The sequence below is a fragment of the Oncorhynchus keta genome, chromosome 37, assembly GCF_023373465.1.
Source record: "Oncorhynchus keta strain PuntledgeMale-10-30-2019 chromosome 37, Oket_V2, whole genome shotgun sequence".
Lineage (NCBI taxonomy): Eukaryota > Metazoa > Chordata > Actinopteri > Salmoniformes > Salmonidae > Oncorhynchus > Oncorhynchus keta.
In genome coordinates, this window is record NC_068457.1 from 1,076,823 (window position 1) to 1,099,569 (window position 22,747).

The following is a 22,747-nucleotide window of genomic DNA, read 5'->3' on the forward strand; positions in this document are numbered from 1 at the left end:
ATGTCAGGAATTGTTAATGCAAAATGAATGGCAAATAAGTCTGGCTGAACAACCAATTGGTAAACGTACTGCAAATTGAGAAATCATGTGACTAAACTGAATAAAATTAAGAAACTACACTATGAAAGAAAAAATAAATGACAAAAGCCAACTCAGCTACATCATTCATTGATTCAGATGGCATATTCGTCACATAACCAACTGACATCGCCAACCACTTTCATGACTTTTTCATTGTCAAGATTAGTAAACGTAGGCATGACATGCCAGCAACAACCCCTGACACTACACAACCAAGTATATCTGAGCAAAATATGAAAGAAAAGAAAAGCATTGTAATTTTGAATTCCGTAAAGTGAATGTGGAAGAGGTGAAAAAATAATGTCTATCAACAATGACAAGCCACCAGGGTCTGAGAAATTGGATGGGAAATTACTGAGGATAATAACGGACGATACTGCCACTCCGATTTGCCATATCTTTAATTTAAGCCTACTAGAATGTATATTTTTTGTAAAGTTTTGTAAAAAATTGTGTTTGACCAGATACAATGCTATTTTACAGTAAACAATTTGACGAAACTTTCAGCATGATTATAGGAAAGGACATTCAACAAGCACAGCACCTACACAAATGAATGGTGATTGGCTGAGAGAATCTGATTGTGAGGGCTGTTTTTTCTTTACTTCAGTGCAGCATTGGTGTTAAGGGAATTGTTCATCAATAATGACTAATTGTGTATACATTTCAATCAGGACTGACTAATCAGAATACTATTATGTTACTGTATATATACTAATTAGAATACTATTATGTTACTGTATATATACTAATCAGAATACTATTATGTTACTGAATATGTATGAATTTTCTTTCTTAATCCTAGTACTGAATATAATGTGTGTAAATATAATCAATAATTAGAACAATGACTGTCTGTTCCTTGGTAGAAATGAATTAACTATATCTTCAGACTGGCTAGAATGCTTATCTACACAAGAAGACCTTGGCTCATAAATTATATTAAATTGGTAGGGAGACGATGTGGTAAGGCTTGAGATACTGCTTTTGTACCAGGGTGGGAGAAGAGACAGGTTGGTACTGGAACTAATGACGTCATTTTCAGTTTATAACCTGTGGTAAACTGTATCGCGTTCAGTACTCTCGTTAATAAACTCTGCTGTTTGACTTTAAGACTGGGCTCTGTCCATTATTATAAAATAAGGGTCTTACAAAGCCTTATGAATTGACAGTGTGTAATTTTAATTGGGTATTAAAACAGAGCAATTTAATTCCTGTAACAATTGGACATTATCGATAGTAGTCGGCTGCTGGAAAAATGCTCTGTTATATTGTGGATAAAGAGTTACCAGTCTAACAGAACACAGAGTGTGTTCTTTAATGGAAGATTCACCAACATAAAAAAACAGGTAAGCAGGAATTCCCCAGGGTAGCTGTCTAGGCCCCTTACCTTTTTCAATCTTCACTAACGACATGATACATTTGATTAGGAAAGGCACACACCTGTATGTATAAGGTCCCACAGTTGACAGTGCATATCAGAGAAAAAACCAAGCCATGAGGTTGAAGGAATTGTCCGTATAGCTGAGAGACAGGATTATGTCAAGGCACAGATCTGGGGAGGGGTACCAAAACATTTCTGCAGCATTCAAGGTCCCCAAGAACACAGTGGCCTCCATCATTCTTAAATGGAAGAAGTTTGGAAACACCAAGACTCTTCCTAGAGCTGGACGCCCCGGCCAAACTGAGCAATTGGGGGAGATGGTGGCCAGATGGTCACTCTGACAGAGCTCCAGAGTTCCTCTGTGGAGACGGGATAACTTTTTAGAAGGACAATCATCTCTACAGCACTCCTCCAATCAGGCATTTATGGTAGAATGGCGAGACAGAAGCCACTCCTCCATAAAAAGGCACATGACAGCCCACTCGGAGTTTGCCAAAAGGCACCTAAAGGACTCTCAGACCATGAGAAACAAGATTCTCTGGTCTGATGAAATGAAGATTGCACTCTATGGCCTGAATGCCAAGTATACCGTCTGGAAGAAACCAGGCACCGCTCATTACGTGCCCAATACCAACACTACAGTGAAGGATGGTGGTGGCAGCTTCATGCTGTGGGGATGTTTCTCAGAGGTAGAGACTGGGAGACTAGTCAGGATCGAGGGAAAGATGAATGGAGCAAAGTACAGAGAGATCCTTGATGAAAACCTGCTCCAGTGCTCAGAACCTCAGAATGTGGCGAAGGTTCACCTTCCAACAGGACAATGACCCTAAGCACACAGTCAAGACCACACAAGAGTGGCTTTGTGACAAGTCTCTGAATGTCCTTGAGTGGCCCAACCATAGCCACTCGAACATCTCTGGGAAGACCTGACAATAGCTGTGCAGCGACGCTCCTCATCAAACCTGACAGAGCTTGAGAGGATCTGCAGAGAAGAATGGGAGAATCTCCCCAAATACTGTCGTGCCAAGCTTGTAGCATCATACCCAAGAAGACTCAAGGCTTTAATCACCGCCAAAGGTGCTTGAGTAAAGTAGTGAGTAAGGGGTCTAAATACTTATGTAAATGTGAAATGTAATGTTTTTTTATTTTGCAAAAATGTCTAAAAATCTATTTTCCCATTGTCATTATGGGGCTGTAATCACTGTGTAGATTGATGAGTAAAAAACATGTTAATACATTTTAGAATAAGGCTGTAACATAAAATATGGAAAATGTCAAGGGATCTGAATACTTTGAATAAATCCAATCAAACTTTATTTATCACATGCCCCCCGAATACACCAAGTGTAGACCTTACCGTGAAATGCTTACTTACAAGCCCAACAGTGCAGTTCAAGAAATGCTTAATAAAATATTTACCAAACAAATTAAAGCAAAAAAATATATAATTATAATAATAAAAAAATAATAAAACAAGTAAATAAAATATGAAAATAAATCATAAAAAGTAACACAATAACATAACAATAACGAGACTATATACAGGGGGTACCGGTACCGAGTCAGTGTGCAGGGGTACAGATTAGTTGAGGTAATTTGTACATGTAGGTAGGGGTGAAGTGACTATGCATAGATAATAAACAGCGAGTAGCAGCAGTGTACTAACAAATGGAGAGGAGGGGGTGTGGAGTCAGTGCAATAGTCTGGTGGCCATTTTGACTAAATGTTCAGCAGTCTTATGGCTTGGGGGTAGAAGCTGTTAAGGAGCCTTTTAGTCCTAGACATGGCGCTCCGGTACCGCTTGCCGTGCGGTAGCAGAGAAAACAGTCTATGACTTGGGTGACTGGAGTCTCTGACAATTTTCTGGGCTTTCCTCTGACACCGCCTAATATATAGGTCTTGGATGGCAGGAAGCTTGACCCCAGTGATGTACTGGGCCGTACACACTACCCTCTTTAGCATTTTACGGGCAGAGGAAGCGCTCAACCCGCTCCACTATAGCCCCGTTGATGTAAATGGGGGCCTGTTAGACCCACCTTTTCCTGTAGTCCACGATCAGATCCTTTGTCTTCCTCACATTGAGCGAGAGGTTGTTGTCCTGGCACCACAATGCCAGTTCTCGAACCTCCTCCCTATAGGCTGTCTCATTGTTGTCGATGATCAACTGTTGTGTCGTCAGCATACTTAATAATGGTGTTGGACTTGTGTTTGGCCATGCAGTCGTGGGTGAACAGGGGGTACTGGAGGGGACTAAGTACACTCCTGAGGGAGTGTTGCAGTGTTGAGGGAGTGTTACAGTGTTGAGGATCAGCGTGGCAGACAGGCTGTTGCCTACCCTTACTACCTGGTGGCAGACCGTCAGGAAGTCTAGGATCCAGTAGCAGAAGGTGTTTAGTTTAGTGATGAGCTTTGTGGGCACTATGGTGTTGAACGCTGAGCTGTAGTCAATGAACAGCATTCTCACATAGGAGTTCCTTTTGTCCAGATGGGAAAGGGCAATGTGGAGTGCGATTGAGATTGCGTCATCTGTGCATCTGTTGGGGTCTAATTATGGTCAGATTTGCCAAATGGAGGGCAGGGGAGAGCTTTGTATGCATCTCTGTGTGTGGACTAAAGGTGGTCTAGAGTTTTCTTTTCTCAAGGTGCCCATGTGACATGCTGGTAAAAATGTTGTAAAACTGATTTAAGTTCCTGCATTAAAGTCCCTGGCCTCTAGGAGCGCCACTTCTGGATGAGCATTTTCTTGTTTACTTATGACCTTATAGAGTTAGTTGAGTGCGGTCTTAGTGCCAGCATCAGTCTGTGGTGGTAAATAGACAGCTATGAATAATATAGATGGGAATTTTCTTGGTAGATATGTGGTCTACAGCTTATCATAATGTACTCTACCTCAGGCGAGCAATACCTTGAGACCTCTTTAATATTAGACATCGCGCATCAGCTAGACACACCCCCACCCCTCGTCTTCCCAGACATAGCATCTCTGTTCTGCAGGAGCATGGAAAATCCTGCCAACTCTATATTATCCGTGTCGTCATTCAGCCACGACATAAGATATTACAGTTCTTAATGTTCCGTTGGTAGGATAATCGTAATCGTAGGTCATCAATTTTATTTTCCAATGATTGCATGTAAGCAAGTATAACACAAGGCAGTGGGAGTTTACTTGCTCGACTACGGATTCTCAGAAGGCAGCCCGGTCTGCGTCCTCTTTTCTTCATATATGCTCCAGACATACAGTGTGCCAAAGCAGCAGCTACTCTTCCTGGGGTCCAGCAAAATGTATACAATTTTAATTACAATACATTCACAACACACTGTGTGCCGTCAGGACCCTACTCCACCACTACCACATATCTACAGTACTAAATCCATGTGTACAGGGAGGGAAAAAAGTATTTGATCCCCTGCTGATTTTGTACGTTTGCCCACTGACAAAGAAATGATCAGTCTATAATTTTAATGGTAGGTTTATTTGAACAGTGAGAGACAGAATAAAGAAATCCAGGAAAACGCATGTAACAAATGTTATAAATTGATTTTGCATTTTAATGACACCTGTCAAACGGAAACGAAGGGTCCTAAGGCGAGCTCAGGGAGGACAGAAACCTCCCGTGGTGCAGAAGGGCAAAAGCTCGCTTGATCTCTACAGCGAGGATAGCTGAGCTACAAGCCCAGCTTCAGACACAATCGTTAGGCAAGGGTAATTTCAGTGTAGGAAAGGATGAAACAGCGTCTGTGCCACCAGTAAGTACAGATAGTAGTATAAATCCCCTGGCTCAGTCCCCGCAGCCGGACAACTTTCTCACGGTTTCTGGAAGGATATGTTGTAGGAATGCTCAACTGGAGTCGCTCATTCAGCCGACAGAAACTTTCAACCGGTTTTCCCCATTAAGCAGCGAGTCGGAGTCACAGGCCGAGTCTTCTCTGATCTCTACTCCTCCCGCTTCGGGGTCTGAGACGCCGAAGCTTCCCACCATTAGCTCTGACAAATTGAAAACTCTAGTCATTGGCGACTCCATTACCCGCAGTACTAGACTTAAAACGAATCATCCAGCGATCATACACTGTTTACCAGAGGCCAGGGCTACTGACGTTAAGGCTAATCTGAAGATGGTGCTGGCTAAAGCTAAAACTGGCGAGTGTAGAGAGTATAGAGATATTGTTATCTACGTCGGCACCAACGATGTTAGGATGAAACAGTCAGAGATCACCAAGCGCAACATAGCTTATGCGTGTAAATCAGCTAGAAAGATGTGTCGGCATCGAGTAATTGTCTCTGGCCCCCTCCCAGTTAGGGGGAGTGATGAGCTCTACAGCAGAGTTTCACAACTCAATCGCTGGTTGAAAACTGTGTTCTGCCCCTCCCAAAAGATAGAATTTGTAGATAATTGGCCCTCTTTCTGGGACTCACCCACAAACAGGACCAAGCCTGATCTGCTGAGGAGTGACGGACTCCATCCTAGCTGGAGGGGTGCTCTCATCTTATCTACCAACATAGACAGGGCTCTAACTCCTCTAGCTCCACAATGAAATAGGGTGCAGGCCAGGCAGCCAGCATAGTGGAGTCTGCCACTAGCACAGTCAGTGTAGTCAGCTCAGCTATCACCATTGAGACCGTGTCTGTGCCTCGACCTAGGTTGGGCAAAACTAAACATGGCGGTGTTCGCCTTAGCAATCTCACTAGGATAAAGACCACCCCCATTGCTGTCATTATTGAACGAGATCATGATACCTCACATCTCAAAACAGGGCTACTTAATGTTAGATCCCTTACTTCAAAGGCAATTATAGTCAATTAACTAATCACTGATCATAATCTTGATGTGATTGGCCTGAATGAAACATGGCTTAAGCCTGTTGAATTTACTGTGTTAAATGAGGCCTCACCTCCTGGCTACACTAGTGACCATATCCCCCGTGCATCCCGCAAAGGCGGAGGTGTTGCTAACATTTACGATAGCAAATGTCAATTTACAAAAGAAAAGATTTGAGCTTTTGAGCTTCTAGTCGTGAAATCTATGCAGCCTACTCAATCACTTTTTATAGCTACTGTTTACAGGCCTCCTGGGCCATATACAGCGTTCCTCATTGAGTTCCCTGAATTCCTATCGGACCTTGTAGTCATAGCAGATAATATTCTAATCTTTGGTGACTTTAATATTCACATGGAAAAGTGGCTTTCGGAGCCATCATCGCCTCAGTGGGTTTTGTCCAACATGTCTCTGGACCCACTCACTGTCACAGTCATACTCTGGACCTAGTTTTGTCCCATGGAATAAATGTTGTGGATCTTAATGTTTTTCCTCATAATCCTGGACTATCGGACCACCATTTTATTACGTTTGCAATTGCAACAAATAATCTGCTCAGACCCCAAACAAGGAACATTAAAATTCGTGATATAAATTCACAGACAACACAAAGATTCCTTGATGTCCTCCCAGATTCCCTCTGTCTACCCAAGGACGCCAGAGGACAAAAATCAGTTAACCACCTAACTGAGGAACTCAATTTAACCTTGCGCAATTCCCTAGATGCAGTTGAACCCCTAAAAACTAAAAACATTTCTCATAAGAAACTAGCTCCCTGGTACACAGAAAATACCCGAGCTCTGAAGCAAGCTTCCAGAAAATTGGAACAGAAATGGCGCCACACCAAACTGGAAAGACAGTACCGTGCAGTACCGAAGAGCCCTTACTGCTGCTCGATCATCCTATTTTTCTAACTTGATTGAGGAAAATAAGAACAATCCAAAATTCCTTTTTGATACTGTCGCAAAGCTAACTAAAAAGAATTATTTTGGAGAGATTGGAAACCCAAATTGGTCTACACGGACAAGTTCTGGCCTGGTTTATCTGTCGGAAAGATATCAGTTTGTCTCTGTGAATGGTTTGTCCTCTGACAAATCAACTGTACATTTCGGTGTTCCTCAAGGTTCCGTTTTAGGACCACTATTGTTTTCACTATATATTTTACCTCTTGGGGATGTCATTCGAAAACATAATGTTAACTTTCACTGCTATGCGGATGACACACAGCTGTACATTTCAATGAAACATGGTGAAGCCCCCAAATTGCCCTTGCTAGAAGCATGTGTTTCAGACATAAGGAAGTGAATGGCTGCAAACTTTCTACTTTTTAAATTCGGACAAAACAGAGATGCTTGTTCTAGGTCCCAAGAAACAAAGAGATCTTCTGTTGAATCTGAAAATTAATCTTAATGGTTGTACAGTCGTCTCAAATAAAACTGTGAAGGACCTCGGCGTTACTCTGGATGGACCCTGATCTCTCTTTTGAAGAACATATCAAGACCATTTCAAGGACAGCTTTTTTCAATCTACGTAACATTGCAAAAATCAGAAACTTTGTCCAAAAATGATGCAGAAAAATGAATCCATGCTTTTGTCACTTCTAGGTTAGACTACTGCAATGCTCTACTTTCCGGCTACCCGGATAAAGCACTAAATGAACTTCAGTTTGTGCTAAATACGGCTGCTAGAATCCTGACTAGAACCCCAAAATTTGATCATATTACTCCAGTGCTAGCCTCCCTACACTGGCTTCCTGTCAAAGCAAAGGCTGATTTCAAGGTTTTACTGCTAACCTACAAAGCATCACATGGGCTTGCTCCTACCTATATCTCTGATTTGGTCCTGCCGTACATACCTACACGTACACTACGGTCACAAGACGCAGGCCTCCTAATTGTCCCTAGAATTTCTAAGCAAACAGCTGGAGGCAGGGCTTTCTCCTATAGAGCTCCATTTTTATGGAACGGTCTGCCTACCCATGTCAGAGACGCAAACTCGGTCTCAACCTTTAAGTCTTTACTGAAGACTCATCTCTTCAGTCGGTCATATGATTGAGTGTAGTCTGGCCCAGGAGTGGGAAGGTGAACGGAAAGGCTCTGGAGCAACGAACCCCCATTGCTGTCTCTGCATGGCCGGTTTCCCTCTTTCCACTGGGATTCTCTGCCTATTACAGGAGGACTGGCCACCCCACAGAGCCTGGTTCCTCTCTAGGTTTCTTCCTGGGTTTTGGCTTATCTCGGGAGTTTTTCCTAGCCATCGTGCTTCTACACCTGCATTGCTTGCTGTTTGGGGTTTTAGGCTGGGTTTCTGTACAGCACTTTGAGATATCAGCTGATGTTCGAAGGGCTATATAAATACATTTGAATTTATTTGATTTAGGTTTAACTTTTTCCTTGCCACCCACTCTGAAACCTTATTGAGTGTTGCAGTCATTTCAGTCGCTGTAGTTGCTGACGTGTATAGTGTTGACTCATCCGCATACATACACACGCTGGCTTTATTCAAAGTCAGTGGCATGTCGTTAGTGCAAATTTTAAAAAGCAAGGGGCCTAAGCAGCTACCCTGGGGAATTCTGTTGAAGAGGCTTCCATTAAAGAACACAATCTGTGTTCTGTTAGACAAGTAACTATTTATCCACAATATAGCAGGGGGTGTAAATCCATAACACATACGTTTTTTCAGCAGCAGACTATGATCGATAATGTCAAAAGCAAGAATGAAATTTAAAGGCTGATTTACCTCACAGGCTGACTACACCGCTCATGTCGCGTGCACTGCAAAATACTTTTAGAAATCTGTGTTATTCAATTATTGTGCCAATGAGTGCCAAAGCCCGTTCTATTTGTCGCATATTGCGCTGCAAGTCCCGCCTCTCCCATCTCCTCATTGGAGTATAGAAGCAGGTACCCATGTGCCATATCCTCATTGGTTATACCCTCGTGGGTGACTGAAAGACGAACAAGGTCAGTGGCGGTAATGCACCTAATTTATGAAAGTCTGGAAAGAGGAGAGATGACTAGAAACAATTTTGTGGACTGTTTTATGTGTGGATTAATTGTCGAAATAGAGGACCTTATGCATTTCAGGTAAAATAACAACTCAATGTTTATATCCCAGGACAAATTAGCCAGTAAAAGCGAGCTAGCTAAAAAGGACAAACTAGTTAGCAAGTGCAAGCTAGCTAGCTAAATTGACATAAATGTATAATGCTTTTCGACCGGTCCCAAATGAATATAATTGGTTCAGAGTTCGTTTTGATATGTTAACCTGCGTGGTGTGATCACGTTTAGTGTGGGGGGACAAAATACAAAAATGCACGATGGCGCACGCGCGCAGCCAGTTTGGGTTCCGTGTAAGGCTTGGTAACAGGCTGATTGGTCGGCTATTTTAGCCAGTAAAGGGGGCATTACTATTCTTGGGTAGCGGAATTACTTTAGCTTCCCTCCTGGCCTGAGGGCACATGCTCTCTAGTAGCATTAAATTGAAGATGTGGCAAATAGGAGTGGCAATATCATCTGCTATTATCCTCAGTAATTTTCCATCCAGATTGTCAAACCCCGGTTGATTGTCATTGTTGATAGACAATTTATTCACCTATTCCACACTGACTTCACGGAAGTACAATTCAGTCTGATATACAGTGTTTGTTGCTGGCATGTCATCCCTAAGTTTGCTTTTCTTGCCAATGAAAAAGTAATTAAACGTAGTCCGCAATATCAGTGGGCTTTGTGATGAATGAGCCATCTGATTCAATGATTGAAGGAGCCGAGTTGGCTTTTTCCCTAAAAATGTAATTTAAGGTGACCCAAAGCGTTTTACTATCATTATTTATATAATGTACAGTGGTTCCTCCTTTAAAAGTTCTGAGCTTGCACCACGGGACTTAGAGGCACCCTAAAACATTTGGTATGAATATTAGTTCAAAACCTATCTATGAACCTCAGTTGTTGTATCAAATTAATGTCTGAAAGGCATTAATGAAGCCTATGGATAAAGTAGAATATAATAACTTTATTGTGCCAAGTAAGCAAGTCCAAAATACACACATACTATAGTTATTACCACGCATGAGATTCCCACATTGTAGCCTCTACATTGAGTATATTCACTGATCATGTACTCTTCCTTGGAAAATAAAGGTGCGGTTCAGATATGAATCTCTGAGACTTTCTTTTTCTGTCATATCAAACTCCATTATTTGAATGATAATATTCACTCAGTTCATCACAATTGCGGTGTCTCCTAAGGAGCCGTGGGCCCCCAGTTGGCCCAAAGGTTATCGTCAGAGCGGGTGAAATGGCGATGACAGGACTGGCTTCCTCTCGCACATCAAAACATACCTGCAGACGAGAGAGCATGATTAAGCCTTCTTTTAAATAATTCTAACATGCTCAGTCATCTTAAATCAGGAGGTGAAATGCAAAACTGACCTTGAATCATTAACTCTGGGACATCTACATCTCTGTCTGTATATTAATGGAAAGAATCTCTTTAATAATACTTCCTGTAGACCCGACCAAGTGACATCTCACCTATGATCATGCTCTGCCCTCTGTGTCAGCCAGTTCAGATGAGGGAGGGGTTCACCAAAACAGTTGATATAACCTCGAGGATTTAGGGAGAAGGGGGAGTGGGATGAAGTGAAGACGAGAGACTTATTGTGTGTGTGGTCTCACCTGGTGTCCACACTAAGTGGCTACAGAGTACTTTATGCTGAAAAACAGACACATGACATGGCAGCAACAGATAGTCCAGTGAAAATGGCTGTGTTTATGTGGTGTAAATCTGAAAATTAGCAGCTGACATCTTAAGTTTTTTTTGATCAATGCATGTGAGAGAGGTTCCATGTACAAGACAGGCAGAGATAGAGAAAAAGAACACAGAACAGTTTAATTACCTCTGGTTATGGACACTTTTGCCATCAATAAAGCTTCCACAGCCTGTTCCTCGAACAGTGAACACCTGACCATATCTACATTTTCGACCCCTTGGTCAGCTCGCTCTCTGAAAGTGAAGAAAACAGATATTTTTTTATAGATGTAAAAACAATAACTGAGATATGACCGTTCAATCTAAAGCAGCAGATGTCATTTTTAGGATACGTCAATACAGCCCAGTGCTGCTTACCTGAGATGCCATCTTCGTAGGCGTCCGCTTTGACTTCCGTTGTGTCGGAAAAAAGTTGTTTTCAGAACAATTATTTTTGTATGAAAATAAAAAAGGTTTTGCTCTTGACAAAGAGACAAATATACCTACATAGCATATAACAATTTGCCTGTGAATAACCACACCTTCATACAAACGTGCTACTGTATGCAGCATTCTTGACGCACAACCAAAGATGCTGCCATATCCTGCCAGCATGCCCACAAGCGAGACACTCAGGAGCAGAATGATGATGCGTGGAAGAGGGAAAGGAATGAGATGGGAACAGCAATGTGTTGCAAGTTTAGGGAGGAGGGCTAATAGCTGAACAATAGACTATTCAACCTTTACTAAAGAATAGTCTAATGGTCGAGCGAGGTGTGAAAACCCCCACTCCTATCACAGACCAGATTTGCCCTAATGACCAAGGGGTAGCTAGCAACTCAATGTAATGACTTTCAAATAAGTTACCTTACACGTTATGTTGGCTGACAATTTGTTAGCCACGCTGTCCTTACGAACCACATAGCATATCATTACAGAAGTATGTACCGGTATGTTAGCTAGCTACCTAACGCTAGTAGTTATACATCAAACTTGACAGTATATTAACTATTGGCTATCTACCCAATGTTTATTGACTTGATTATTCTCATCATTCTTAGTTTAGCTAAATGGTATAGTCATTGTGCTTTCTCAATGGACATTCGGGTGCTTTCGTAAATTTGCTCTGGCTATCTATAGGCTGGACAATAGAACGAGTGAGTATAAGGCTGAGAAACGGCTTCAGAGAAAATTAATGGAATCGAATGTTCGCAGAGCCAGTTTTGACTAGAGTGATCCTTAGGAGTCCATTAAAAATGTTTCCCTTTTTATTTGACCAATACAATATAATATGTTCGTTGGACGAAACTGTAAAAAAACAACTAGTGGGGAAAGTAAACATCCGCACCTCGATGGTGTCAACTGTGCTTATGTCTGCTTAATGAAAAAGTAGGGGAAAAATAAAAACGGACTATTTCTGGACTAGCGATTGATGACAAACGAGCTCGCTGCCCAGACTTACATAATTACAAAGAGGATATTCTCCTGATTAAAATGGTTCCCGTGTAATAGTTTTGCTTCCGTCCCTCTCCTCGCCCCTAATTGGGCTCGAACCAGGGACCCTTTGCACACATAGACAACAGCCACCCTCGAAGCATCGTTACCCATCGCTCCACAAGAACAGCAGCCCATGCAAAGCAAGGTGAACAACTACTTCCAGGTCTCAGAGCGAGTGACGTCACCGACTGAAACGCTATTAGCGCACACCCAGCTAACTAGCTAGCCATTTCTCACCGGGTACACCCGACTTGAAAAAAATATAAATATACACATTGCGAGATATTTGGCAAAATAGACAGACAGACATGTCTATGTTTCCCCTATAGGAAACCATGGGAAGACCTCAGAGTTCCAATATTATTTTTGTTGTTTACATTTTGTTATTTGAACTATAAAACGACATGAGCAGGTCTTATTGCCAACAATAGCAAAGCAGGCATTGTGACGTTGAACAATAAGCTGAGAATAGAACGCTCGGAAGGCGAGTTGGTGCCACGGTGCTAATAGAAATAATGGGAGATGGCAGGGTGAAAAATGCCCTAAAGGCTAGTTTGTCCGCGATGACTTCAAAATGATGGCAAGCAGCTGGGAAATATGGTCATATTATGAAACTGGGCTCCACGGCAGATGCAATTAACTAGTTTTTATCAGAAAATAACGTTAAAAATTGTGTCCAGCCTTCTATCCACATGGATTTCAGAGCACTCTCGTCTGAGTGTACCAGAGCACAGAATAATTACTTTACGAGCGCTCAACACCCTTTGAATATGGCCGGTGTCAGTAAACGTTGAAAAAAAGCATAATTAAATTGTTTCCAGCAGCACATTTACAGTCACCAACGCTCTGGTTAACACAAAAACTGTCTTACCAGCTCTGCTATGGCGATTAAAATGGTCAGGGTAGGCTAATTTCTGTCTGGAAGTAGCTAGCCAACGTTAGCTTGGGTGCTTGACTGCCGTTGTAAGGCCAGAACACTCAAATCAACCCTACTCCTCGGCCCGAACATCCAGTGTGCGCTCCGAGAGCGAAACGGTCTGAATTTACAAACCGGCTATGAATGGAAACACCATCATATTAATCAAATTAATTAAGCCAAATTTCTTAAAATGAATCCCATATACTATGTTATTACAAAAGTTTAAATTCTCTGGTAATGCCAATATGGAATACTATCAAATGCTTCTCAAAGATGCCCTCTGGTGGTCAAACTAGCAATAACTTGCAGTAGCAGAAGAAATAGCTGAGAATTAAATGACGTGCCACAGAATGCTGCAGTAGCACGCAGGGTGTGCTGTATCTTTGTTTCATAGTGTAGTTTCTTTTTTTAGTTTAGTCACACGATTTCTTAAATTTGCAGTATGTTTGCCAATCAGTTGGGCTGCCAGACTTTATTGCCATAACTTTTGCCTCATCCCTCTCAACCATACAATTTTTCAATTCCTCATCAATCCAAGGGGATTTAACCGTTTTTACCATCATTATCTTAATGGGTGCGTGCTTATTAGTAACTGGAATAACTAGTTTCATAAATGTGTCAAGTGCAGCATCTGGTTGCTCCTCATTAGAGACCACAGACCAGCAAATATTCTTTACATCAACATATACAAAACTTCTTGTATGACCTCTTATACACTATATTTGGAACCCCTAACTATAATGACAAAGTAATAAGGCACTTACTTTGATTGGAACGCACACGTTCAAAGTTATCATTAGTAATGAATAGCCAGTCGAAAATTGTGCCAGGGAGGAAAACGTTTTTTTTTTCTTCTCTTTTGTGGAAGAGAGATGTTATGAAGAGAGAAGTTTTTCCGGCTCAGTAATGCCTCAAACGTAAATTGTCCACGACAGTGAAATGGGCTACTTCTATGTGAATTAATTACGAGGTGGAACACACCTAAATTCAAATTGTTGTTAGAAAATAAAACTTGTTCGAAATAGTTGAAAAATAGCCCATAAATAATTAGCGGGCAGCGTGCCTCTGAGGGCAGCGTGGGTTTAACTGTCCTGTTGGGTAATAATCACATTTTGTAACAGTGAGTGTATTCTGACATCATGCGCATAAAGATATTCATGCTGGGGCGAACATTAGAGCAATTTCAAACACACAGGGGAAAAGGTTAAAGAATGTGAAACAATGTTGTGCATGTTTGCTGCTTTTCATTAAATCATACTGTATATGCTGTTTTTTTGTTGTTGCCTAAAACAAATTTGTTCATATGGTCAGAATATTGGAGCCTATACACTGAGTAAACCAAACCTTAAGAAGAACTCCCTAATATTGAGTTGCACCCTCCCTTTCGCCCTCAGAACAGCCTCAATTCATCGGGGCATGAACTCTACAAGGTGTCAAAAACATTCCACATGGATGCTGGCCCATGTTGACAACAATTACTTCCCACAATTTTGTCAAGTTGGCTGGATGTCCTGTAGGTGGTTGACCATTCGTGATACACACAGGAAACTGATGAGCATGAAAACCCCAGCAGCGTTGCAGTTCTTGACACAAACTGGTGCACCTAGCACCCATTGCCATACCCTGTTTAAAGGCACTTTCACCCTCTGAATGTCTCAAGGCTTAACCCATCTCCTCCCCTTCATCTACACCGATTGAAGTGGATTTAACAAGTGACATCAATAAGGTATCATAACTTTCGCCTGGATTCACCTTGTCAGTCCTTGTCATGGAAAGAGCAGGTGTCCTTAATGTTTGGTATACTCTATCTATAGCCTACAGAAATGTGATCAGTTATACAGTTCATAAAAAAATATTATCTGGTAAAAGGCTGACATTGGTAAGTTGAAACACAAAGTAACAATAGCCTATGAATAAAGGGACTGCATGTCAATCTATTTATTACGAGCCTCTCACCAAGTCACATGCACAATTATGAGTTCTGTTATTTATGTTTTAGATTTATTTAACTAGGCAAGACAGTTAAGAACAAATTCTTATTTACAATGACGGCCTACCCCCTACCAAATCTGGACGATGCTTGGCCAATTGTGTGCCACCCTATGGGACTCCCGATCACAGCCGGATGTGATACAGCCTGGATTCGAACCAGTGACTGTAGTGACATCTCTTGCACTGAGATGCAGTGCCTTAGACTGCTGGGCCACCACTGCAGTGCCTATTTCAATCAACATGTATTCATTGAAATCAGTGCTGCCATGTTAGTAATCTTTACATTTGTGGGAGAGCAACAATTCCAGACAAAATAATTTAAAAAATGTTTTACAAACTCCAAGGTCCTCTGATAATAGCCTACGAGTCTTGTGTGCCAAGACATTACAGGGTGCTGGTGCTGCTCGCAGTTAGAGCAAGAAAACAATTTGATAAATTGATGCTTAAAACAAAGCACTGCTCACATATTTCATATGAATGTCCTACATTGGAAAGTTTTGGGAAATGGCAAGTTCACGGTCTCATCCATAAATGCATCTAAAATGTAAGTGCACTGTTCAAAAGCTCACATCAGCACGATTGGGGGCCATTTCATAAGGAGGGACGTCTACTGTGGATCGCTAAAATAATGATTATTATCACACTTTCTCAATATAAATTGCCTATTATGTGGACACACGTTTGGCAGCAAGCACGAGACCGTGTAGCTTTTAAATTGTCTAAAAACCTCCAGTACAATCGTCTGGACACTTTTCTCCCTGTGCTGATCAGTCACAATCAGTCTTCTTTTCATATCGAGAAAATGCAACTAGTAGCCTATTAACAGTTAGACTTTACATATTGGTGCCAATCACTAGTAGCTTAATACTCCTCCAATCGATGGAAAGATTTGTTGTGCTGCTGACAAGTTTGAGGAGATTGGCCAAAACAAGCTGTCATGCCTTGCTGAAGGCAATTCCTACTCAACATATAGGGTTTGAGTCTACTTTTCAATTAAACATCCTAAGCCTAGTTTAATTACTGATAATTCGATTCTAAAGATGTTAGATAATTTTTTAATTGACAAAGATATTTACAGACAGCTTTAAATAGCCAGCTGTGTGTACAGGTGCATTTGCTGAACAATATAATGCTTTGCTGAGGTGCTTCAGGGGGATATCATCCCCATGGGTGGAGCTAGGCTGTATGACTGCGCTGGGACCGTTGAAGCCAGGGGTACAAAACGGTTTGCCAATTTGACTGGACTTCCCAGGGTCCGCAAAGCCCATTCTCTATGGGCCGCTGCCTCGCACTGGGCCTTCCAATCCCTCTATGGGAGGGATTTGTCGATAGCGGTGGCCACTCAGCCATGGAGAGGGGACTAGGCTGTTGGAAGGTCGTCTAGGGGTCAGCGGGGTGGAGAATGAGAAGTTGGGTGGCGGCGGCATCTCCAAATCATTGTGCATCTTCGAAAGACACAGATCCTCGCAAGTGCATCTTTGCAAGCCCCATGTAGTCTACTGCAAGAAGACAACTCGGGCCTCTTCACATTTCCCAAACCAGAGCATAGTTAATGCAACTCCTAAAGCATATGAAACATTCGTCCCTTCCTCCGATCGGGGAGTAAGTAAGCTAGAGTCAGTAAGCTAAGCCTCAAAACTTGTCTGTGGGATTAGTGGGATTTTGGGACAGAAAAAGCAGTCCCAGAAGTAAAGTTAATTGTTTTGCAGAATCCATAGCAGATGCAGTTCTTTATTTATTTATTTATTTATTTGTACCTTTATTTAACTAGGCAAGTCAGTTAAGAACAAATTCCTATTTTCAATGACGGCCAATGACTGCATGTTCAGGGGCAGAACGACAGATTTGTACCTTGTCAGCATGGGGGTTTGAACTTGCAACCTTCTGGTTACTAGTCCAACACTCTAACCACTAGGCTACCCTGCCGCCCCAGTTGAAGTCGGAAGTTTACATACACTTAGGTTAATGAAACTCGTTTTTCAATCACTCCACACATTTATTGTTAACTATAGTTTTGGCAAATCGGTTAGGACATCTACTTTGTGCATGACACAAGTCATTTTTCTAACAATTGATTACAGATAGAATATTTCACTTATAATTCACTGTATCACAATTCCAGTGGGTCAAACGTTTACATATACACTGTTCACTGTGCCTTTAAACAGCTTGGAAAATTCCAGAAAATTATGTCATGATTTAGAAGCTTCTGATAGCTAAATTGACATAATTTGAGTCAATTGGAGGTGTACCTGTGGATGTATTTCAAGGCCTACCTTCAAACTCTGTGCCTCTCAAAAGAAATCAGCCAAGACCTCAGAAAACAATTGGAGACCTACACAAGTCTGGTTCATCCTTGGGAGCAATTTCCAAACACCTGAAGGTACCACGTTCATCTGTACAAACAATAGTACGCAAGTATAAACACCATGGGACAACGCAGCCGTCCTACCGCTCAGGAAGGAGACACGTTCTGTCTCCTAGAGATGAACGTACTTTGGTGCGAAAAGTGCAAATCAATCCCAGAACAGCAGCAAATGACCTTGTGAAGATGCTGGAGGAAATAGGTACAAAACTATCTATATCCACAGTAAAAGGAGTCCTATATCGACATAACCTGAAAGGCCATTCAGCAAGGAAGAAGCCACTGCTCCAAAACCTCCATAAAAAAGCCAGACTACGGTTTGCAACAAAGATCGTACTTTTTGGAGAATGTCCTCAGGTCTGATAAAACAAAAATAGAACTGTTTGGCCATAATGACCATCATTATGTTTGGAGGAAAAAAGGGGAGGCTTGCAAGCCGAAGAACACCATCCCAAACATGAAGCACGGGGGTGGCAGCATCATGTTGTGGGGGTGGCAGCATCATGTTGTGGGGGTGCTTTGCTGCAGGAGGGACTGGTGCACCTTACAAAATAAATGGCATCATGAGGAAGGAAAATGATGGGGATATATTGAAGCAACATCTCAAGACATCAGTCAGGAAGTTAAAGCTTGGTCGCAAATGGGTCTTTCAAATAGTCCCAAGCATACTTCCAAAGTTGTGGCAAAATGGCTTAAGGACAACAAAGTCAAGGTATTGGAGTGGCCATCACAAAGCCCTGACCTCAATCCTTGTGGGGGAAAAGCGTACGCGAGCAAGGAGGCCAACAAACCTGACTCAGTTACACCAGCTCTGTCATGAGGAATGGGCCAAAATTCACCCAACTTATTTCTATTTTATTTATTTATTTCACCTTTATTTAGGCAAGTTGAGAACAAGTTCTCATTTACAATTGCGACGTGGCAAAGATAAAGCAAAGCAGTTCGACACAAACAACGACACAGTTACACATGGAGTAAAACAAACATACAGTCAATAATACAGTATAAACAAGTCTATATACGATTATTGTGGGATGCTTGTGAAAGGCTGCCCGAAGCAGCATGTTACCAAATACTAATTGAGTGTATGTATGATGAAAGAAATAAAAGCTGAAATAAATAATTCTCTACTATTATTCTGACAATTCACATTCTTAAAGTAAAGTGGTCCTAACTGACCTAAGACAGGGAATTTTGACTAGGATGAAATGCCAGGAATTGTGAAAAACTGTTAAAAACAATTTGGCTAAGGTGTATGTAAACTTCTGACTTCAACTGTACTTAAAGGTTGATACAACACAGTTCTCACACACCCTAGTGAAGGTTGAGACAACACAGTTCTGACCCACCCTGGTAAAGGATGAGTAGACACGGTTCTCACCCTCCCTGGTAAAATGCACACAGGTAGAATCCACTGGGAAAGCAGTCAGAGTTCGTTGAAAGCCATCCCAGCTCTATTAATGCATTTATCTCATCAAAGATACATGCATACATAATGATTAATATGAGATAGATATAATCCGGTTCTAAATCCTAGAAAACTACAGTCTGGGTTGAAGAAGAGAAGACGGCGTGGGACTCACCTTTGACTCTAGAAGGGAGAGACGCTTGCAGGGGGCTGTCAAGGCTGCGCGTGTGAGAGCTGGGACTGGCGTACACCTCCCGCTTCTGATTGTGGGCCAGTGCTAGCCTGCGACCCACACTGAAGAGTCCACCTCCTCCTCGGTCCAGGGTGGAGGAGCTGGTGTGGGTCTGGTACAGATTGAAGGGCCGAGAAGAGCGGCCCTTCTTTACTGGACCTGTCTAAGTAAGTAACAAACAAACAACACACTATCTCGGGCTCGCTCTCTAAAAACTCAGTAGTCATAACAGACAGTAGTAATAGACTGCTACAAATAATCTTTCTGACTAACTACCGCCTCAGAATCAGGATCGCAGCAGACACCATACAGTTGTGAAGGACTGGGTCGTATTGATTAGGGCTTGCAAGTGAAAACATTTATAAACATTTAATAACGAGAAAAAGTGTTAATTTACCAAATAGTTCCTCCCTGTTTTACTCCGTTTTTTTTTCTCCATTTGATACCAAATGAACACGACCATAATATTGCTGACCTTGTCGTCCAGGTCATCATCACTCTCGTCCAGATCATCCTGACGCAGCTGCCACTCATATTCCACGTGCATGTTGAACTGGTTACTCTGGGACTGGTTGATCTGGTACACAACACACAACAGGAGAATTGCCACGTGTCAATCATCATATATCATACTATATAGAAACGCAGCCACTGCATACTATATATAAATATATATCACATTGGTGATAGCATGAACTTTGGACTGGAACCTTCACTGCCTCTGCACTAAGCAATTTATACATTTTTTGTCTACGCCATTGAAATCAATCGATCAATACAAAATAAATCAAGATTCCTTTGGTGTCCACAGACTAAGGAGAAAAAATATATATTGACAAGGAGGTGCTGCCGGCTATGAATTAATTAGTTAATTACTTAAAGCCCCCTAGTCCTTGAACAGTGTAGCTGTGAGTCAGCTGTAGTCAGGGTGGACTCACCAGCTCCTCACAGTGCGTGTTTTTTAATCTGCTAGCAATATCCAGCCCAGTCTCGCCCACCTCATTCTCTGAAAGAGAAACAAAGAGCACAGCTGGGATCATCATCAAGCATTAATGGCTGGCACAACAACCACTTGTAAGCAAAGCCACAATATATGAAGTCTTCATTGTCACGTGGCACAACACAATAATGAAATACATTACAACTTTTTACCTCAAATTAGTCCTTTAGTTGTTGTTGAGCACCCCTCCTTTCTTTTTTTTTTGCTGAAGGCCCACCTGAACGCTTACCTATTTATTGGCATTTTGACACTATCTGGCCTGACGCCGCTCACAATTTCTGACTAACCATAAAGGAGGATCTACCACTATTGTTGGAATATACTTTAATTAATGAAGAATGACTTAGTTTGCTTGAAATCAGAGCAAATACTGCAGAACACTCAGAACCTTCATCCTTTACGGATTAATAAGCACAAAACATCCTCCTACCGCACTCCCTGTTCAATGACTTGGCACAAGTACCTGAACATGCAGAATCCACAAAAAAGTATTGAGCTCCTAGACATACTATTGACATAGAAACACATACAGAGGTGTTTACGGATTCACAAAGCCCTAGCTTTTGGCTTTATGAAGCGTCTTTGTGCAAATGAAAACATGTCTTGAATAAATGCTCTTTGGATTTGATGCTGCTCTTCATTGAGAAACCCAAGGCAGAAAAATAAAGAATCTCCATTGACCTCTCGAAATGAAAATCCAACAAAAAGTGGATATAGAGACTTAACACACTCCATTGAGATTATCCATATCAAATCACATGTGTCACATGCGCCAAATACAACAGGTAGACCTTACCATGAAATGCTTACTTACAAGCCCTTAAAACCAACAATGCAGTTCAAGAAATTGAGTAAATAAAATATTTTCTACGTAAACTAAAGTCAAATATAAAATAAAAAGTAACACAAGATTACAAACAATAACGAGGCTATACAAGGGGGTCAACGTAAATAGTCCGATGGCAATTTTATTAATTGTTCAGCAGTCTTATGGCTTGGGTGTAGAAGCTGTTAAGGAGCCTTTTCGACAGGGCGATCCGGTACCACTTGCCGTACAGTAGCAGAGAGAACAGTCTATGACTTAGGTGACTGGGTGACTTGGGTGACTGGACAAAAAGTCTGACAATTTTATGGGCCTTCCTCTGACACCGCCTAGTATATAGGTCCTGGATGGCAGGAAGCTTGGGCACAGTGATGTATTGGGTCGTATGAACTACCGTCTGTGGCGCCTTATGGTCGGATGCCAAGCAGTTGCCATACCAGGCGGTGATGCAACCGGTCAGGATGCTCTTGATGGTGCAGCTGTAGAACCTTTTGAGGATCTGGGGACCCATGCCAAATCTTTTCAGTCTCTGCCCTCTTCACGACGGTCTTGGTGTATTTGGACCATGATAGATTGTTGGTGATGTGGACACAAAGGAACTTGAAAATCTTAACATCGATCGGGCTGTAGTGGAGCGGGTTAATGGGGGCATGATTGACCCTCCTTTTCCTGTAGTCCAAGACCATCTCCTTTGTCTTGCTCACACTGAGGGAGAGGTTGTTGTCCTGGCACTACACTGCCAGGTCTCTGACCTCCTCCCTATAGGCTGTCTTATCGTTGTTGGTGATCAGGACTACCACTTCTTGCATCGTGAGTGTGGAAGATGTGTTGTTGCCTACCCCTACTACCTGGGGAGGTCTGTCAGGAAGTCCAAGATCCAGTTGCAAAGGGAAGTCTTTAGTCCCATGGTCCTTAGCTTAGTGATGAGCTTTGTGGGCACTATGGTGTTGAACTCTGAGCTGTAATAAATGAAAAGCATTCTCACATTGGTGACCCGTTTCGCACGCGGGTGACTACTTTAAAGGAGAGTCGTTTGAACTAAAACTATTTTTCATCAAAATGTTTTTTGGGTGCAGAAATGCATTCTGGAACATGTGCCTTAATAACAAATTTGTATGCCATCTGTAAATACGAATAAAATTGTTAAATTACGAGCATAGTTGGTTTAGCCACAGAAAAAGTCAGCAACCTTTCCACTACCCATGATTGGCTGAGATAATGAGTGGGCTGGACATGCAAAGAGATGAGTTTGGATTGCTCTGCCATATAGCACACTTCTGTCTATTTGAGTTGGTCAGTTTGTTTCGGTAATCCTGTTTAATGCGGCTTTTTTTAATGTATTGCGTAGTAAAATTGAACAAATAGACTCAACTATGCAAGTATCCATTTCAATAGAATATCACTGCAACAACTGTTTCAGAGCACTCTCGTCTGAGCGTGCCAGAGGGCAGAATAACTGATGAATTTATAAAAACACTCATCA

The 22,747-nt window shown here is 41.9% G+C and overlaps 1 protein-coding gene and 1 long non-coding RNA gene across 2 annotated transcripts in view; both read right to left on the reverse strand.

Moving 5' to 3' along the window:
• Positions 1-22,747, reverse strand: part of unm_sa1614 (un-named sa1614) — a 114,368-nt gene that overhangs the window by 30,902 nt on the left and 60,719 nt on the right. Inside the window, exons 20-22 of the mRNA XM_035754802.2 lie at positions 20,380-20,447; positions 19,917-20,018; positions 19,385-19,604 (exon numbers count right to left, since the gene is read on the reverse strand). Of these exons, the coding sequence (XP_035610695.1) occupies positions 19,385-19,604; positions 19,917-20,018; positions 20,380-20,447 (390 nt within the window). The remainder of the gene's footprint in view (positions 1-19,384; positions 19,605-19,916; positions 20,019-20,379; positions 20,448-22,747) is intronic.
• Positions 10,303-13,894, reverse strand: LOC127916644 (uncharacterized). Its single transcript, XR_008095416.1, has 3 exons — positions 11,177-13,894; positions 10,812-10,884; positions 10,303-10,619 (listed from the first exon to the last, which is right to left on the reverse strand). It is a non-coding gene; the product is annotated as an uncharacterized LOC127916644 (long non-coding RNA).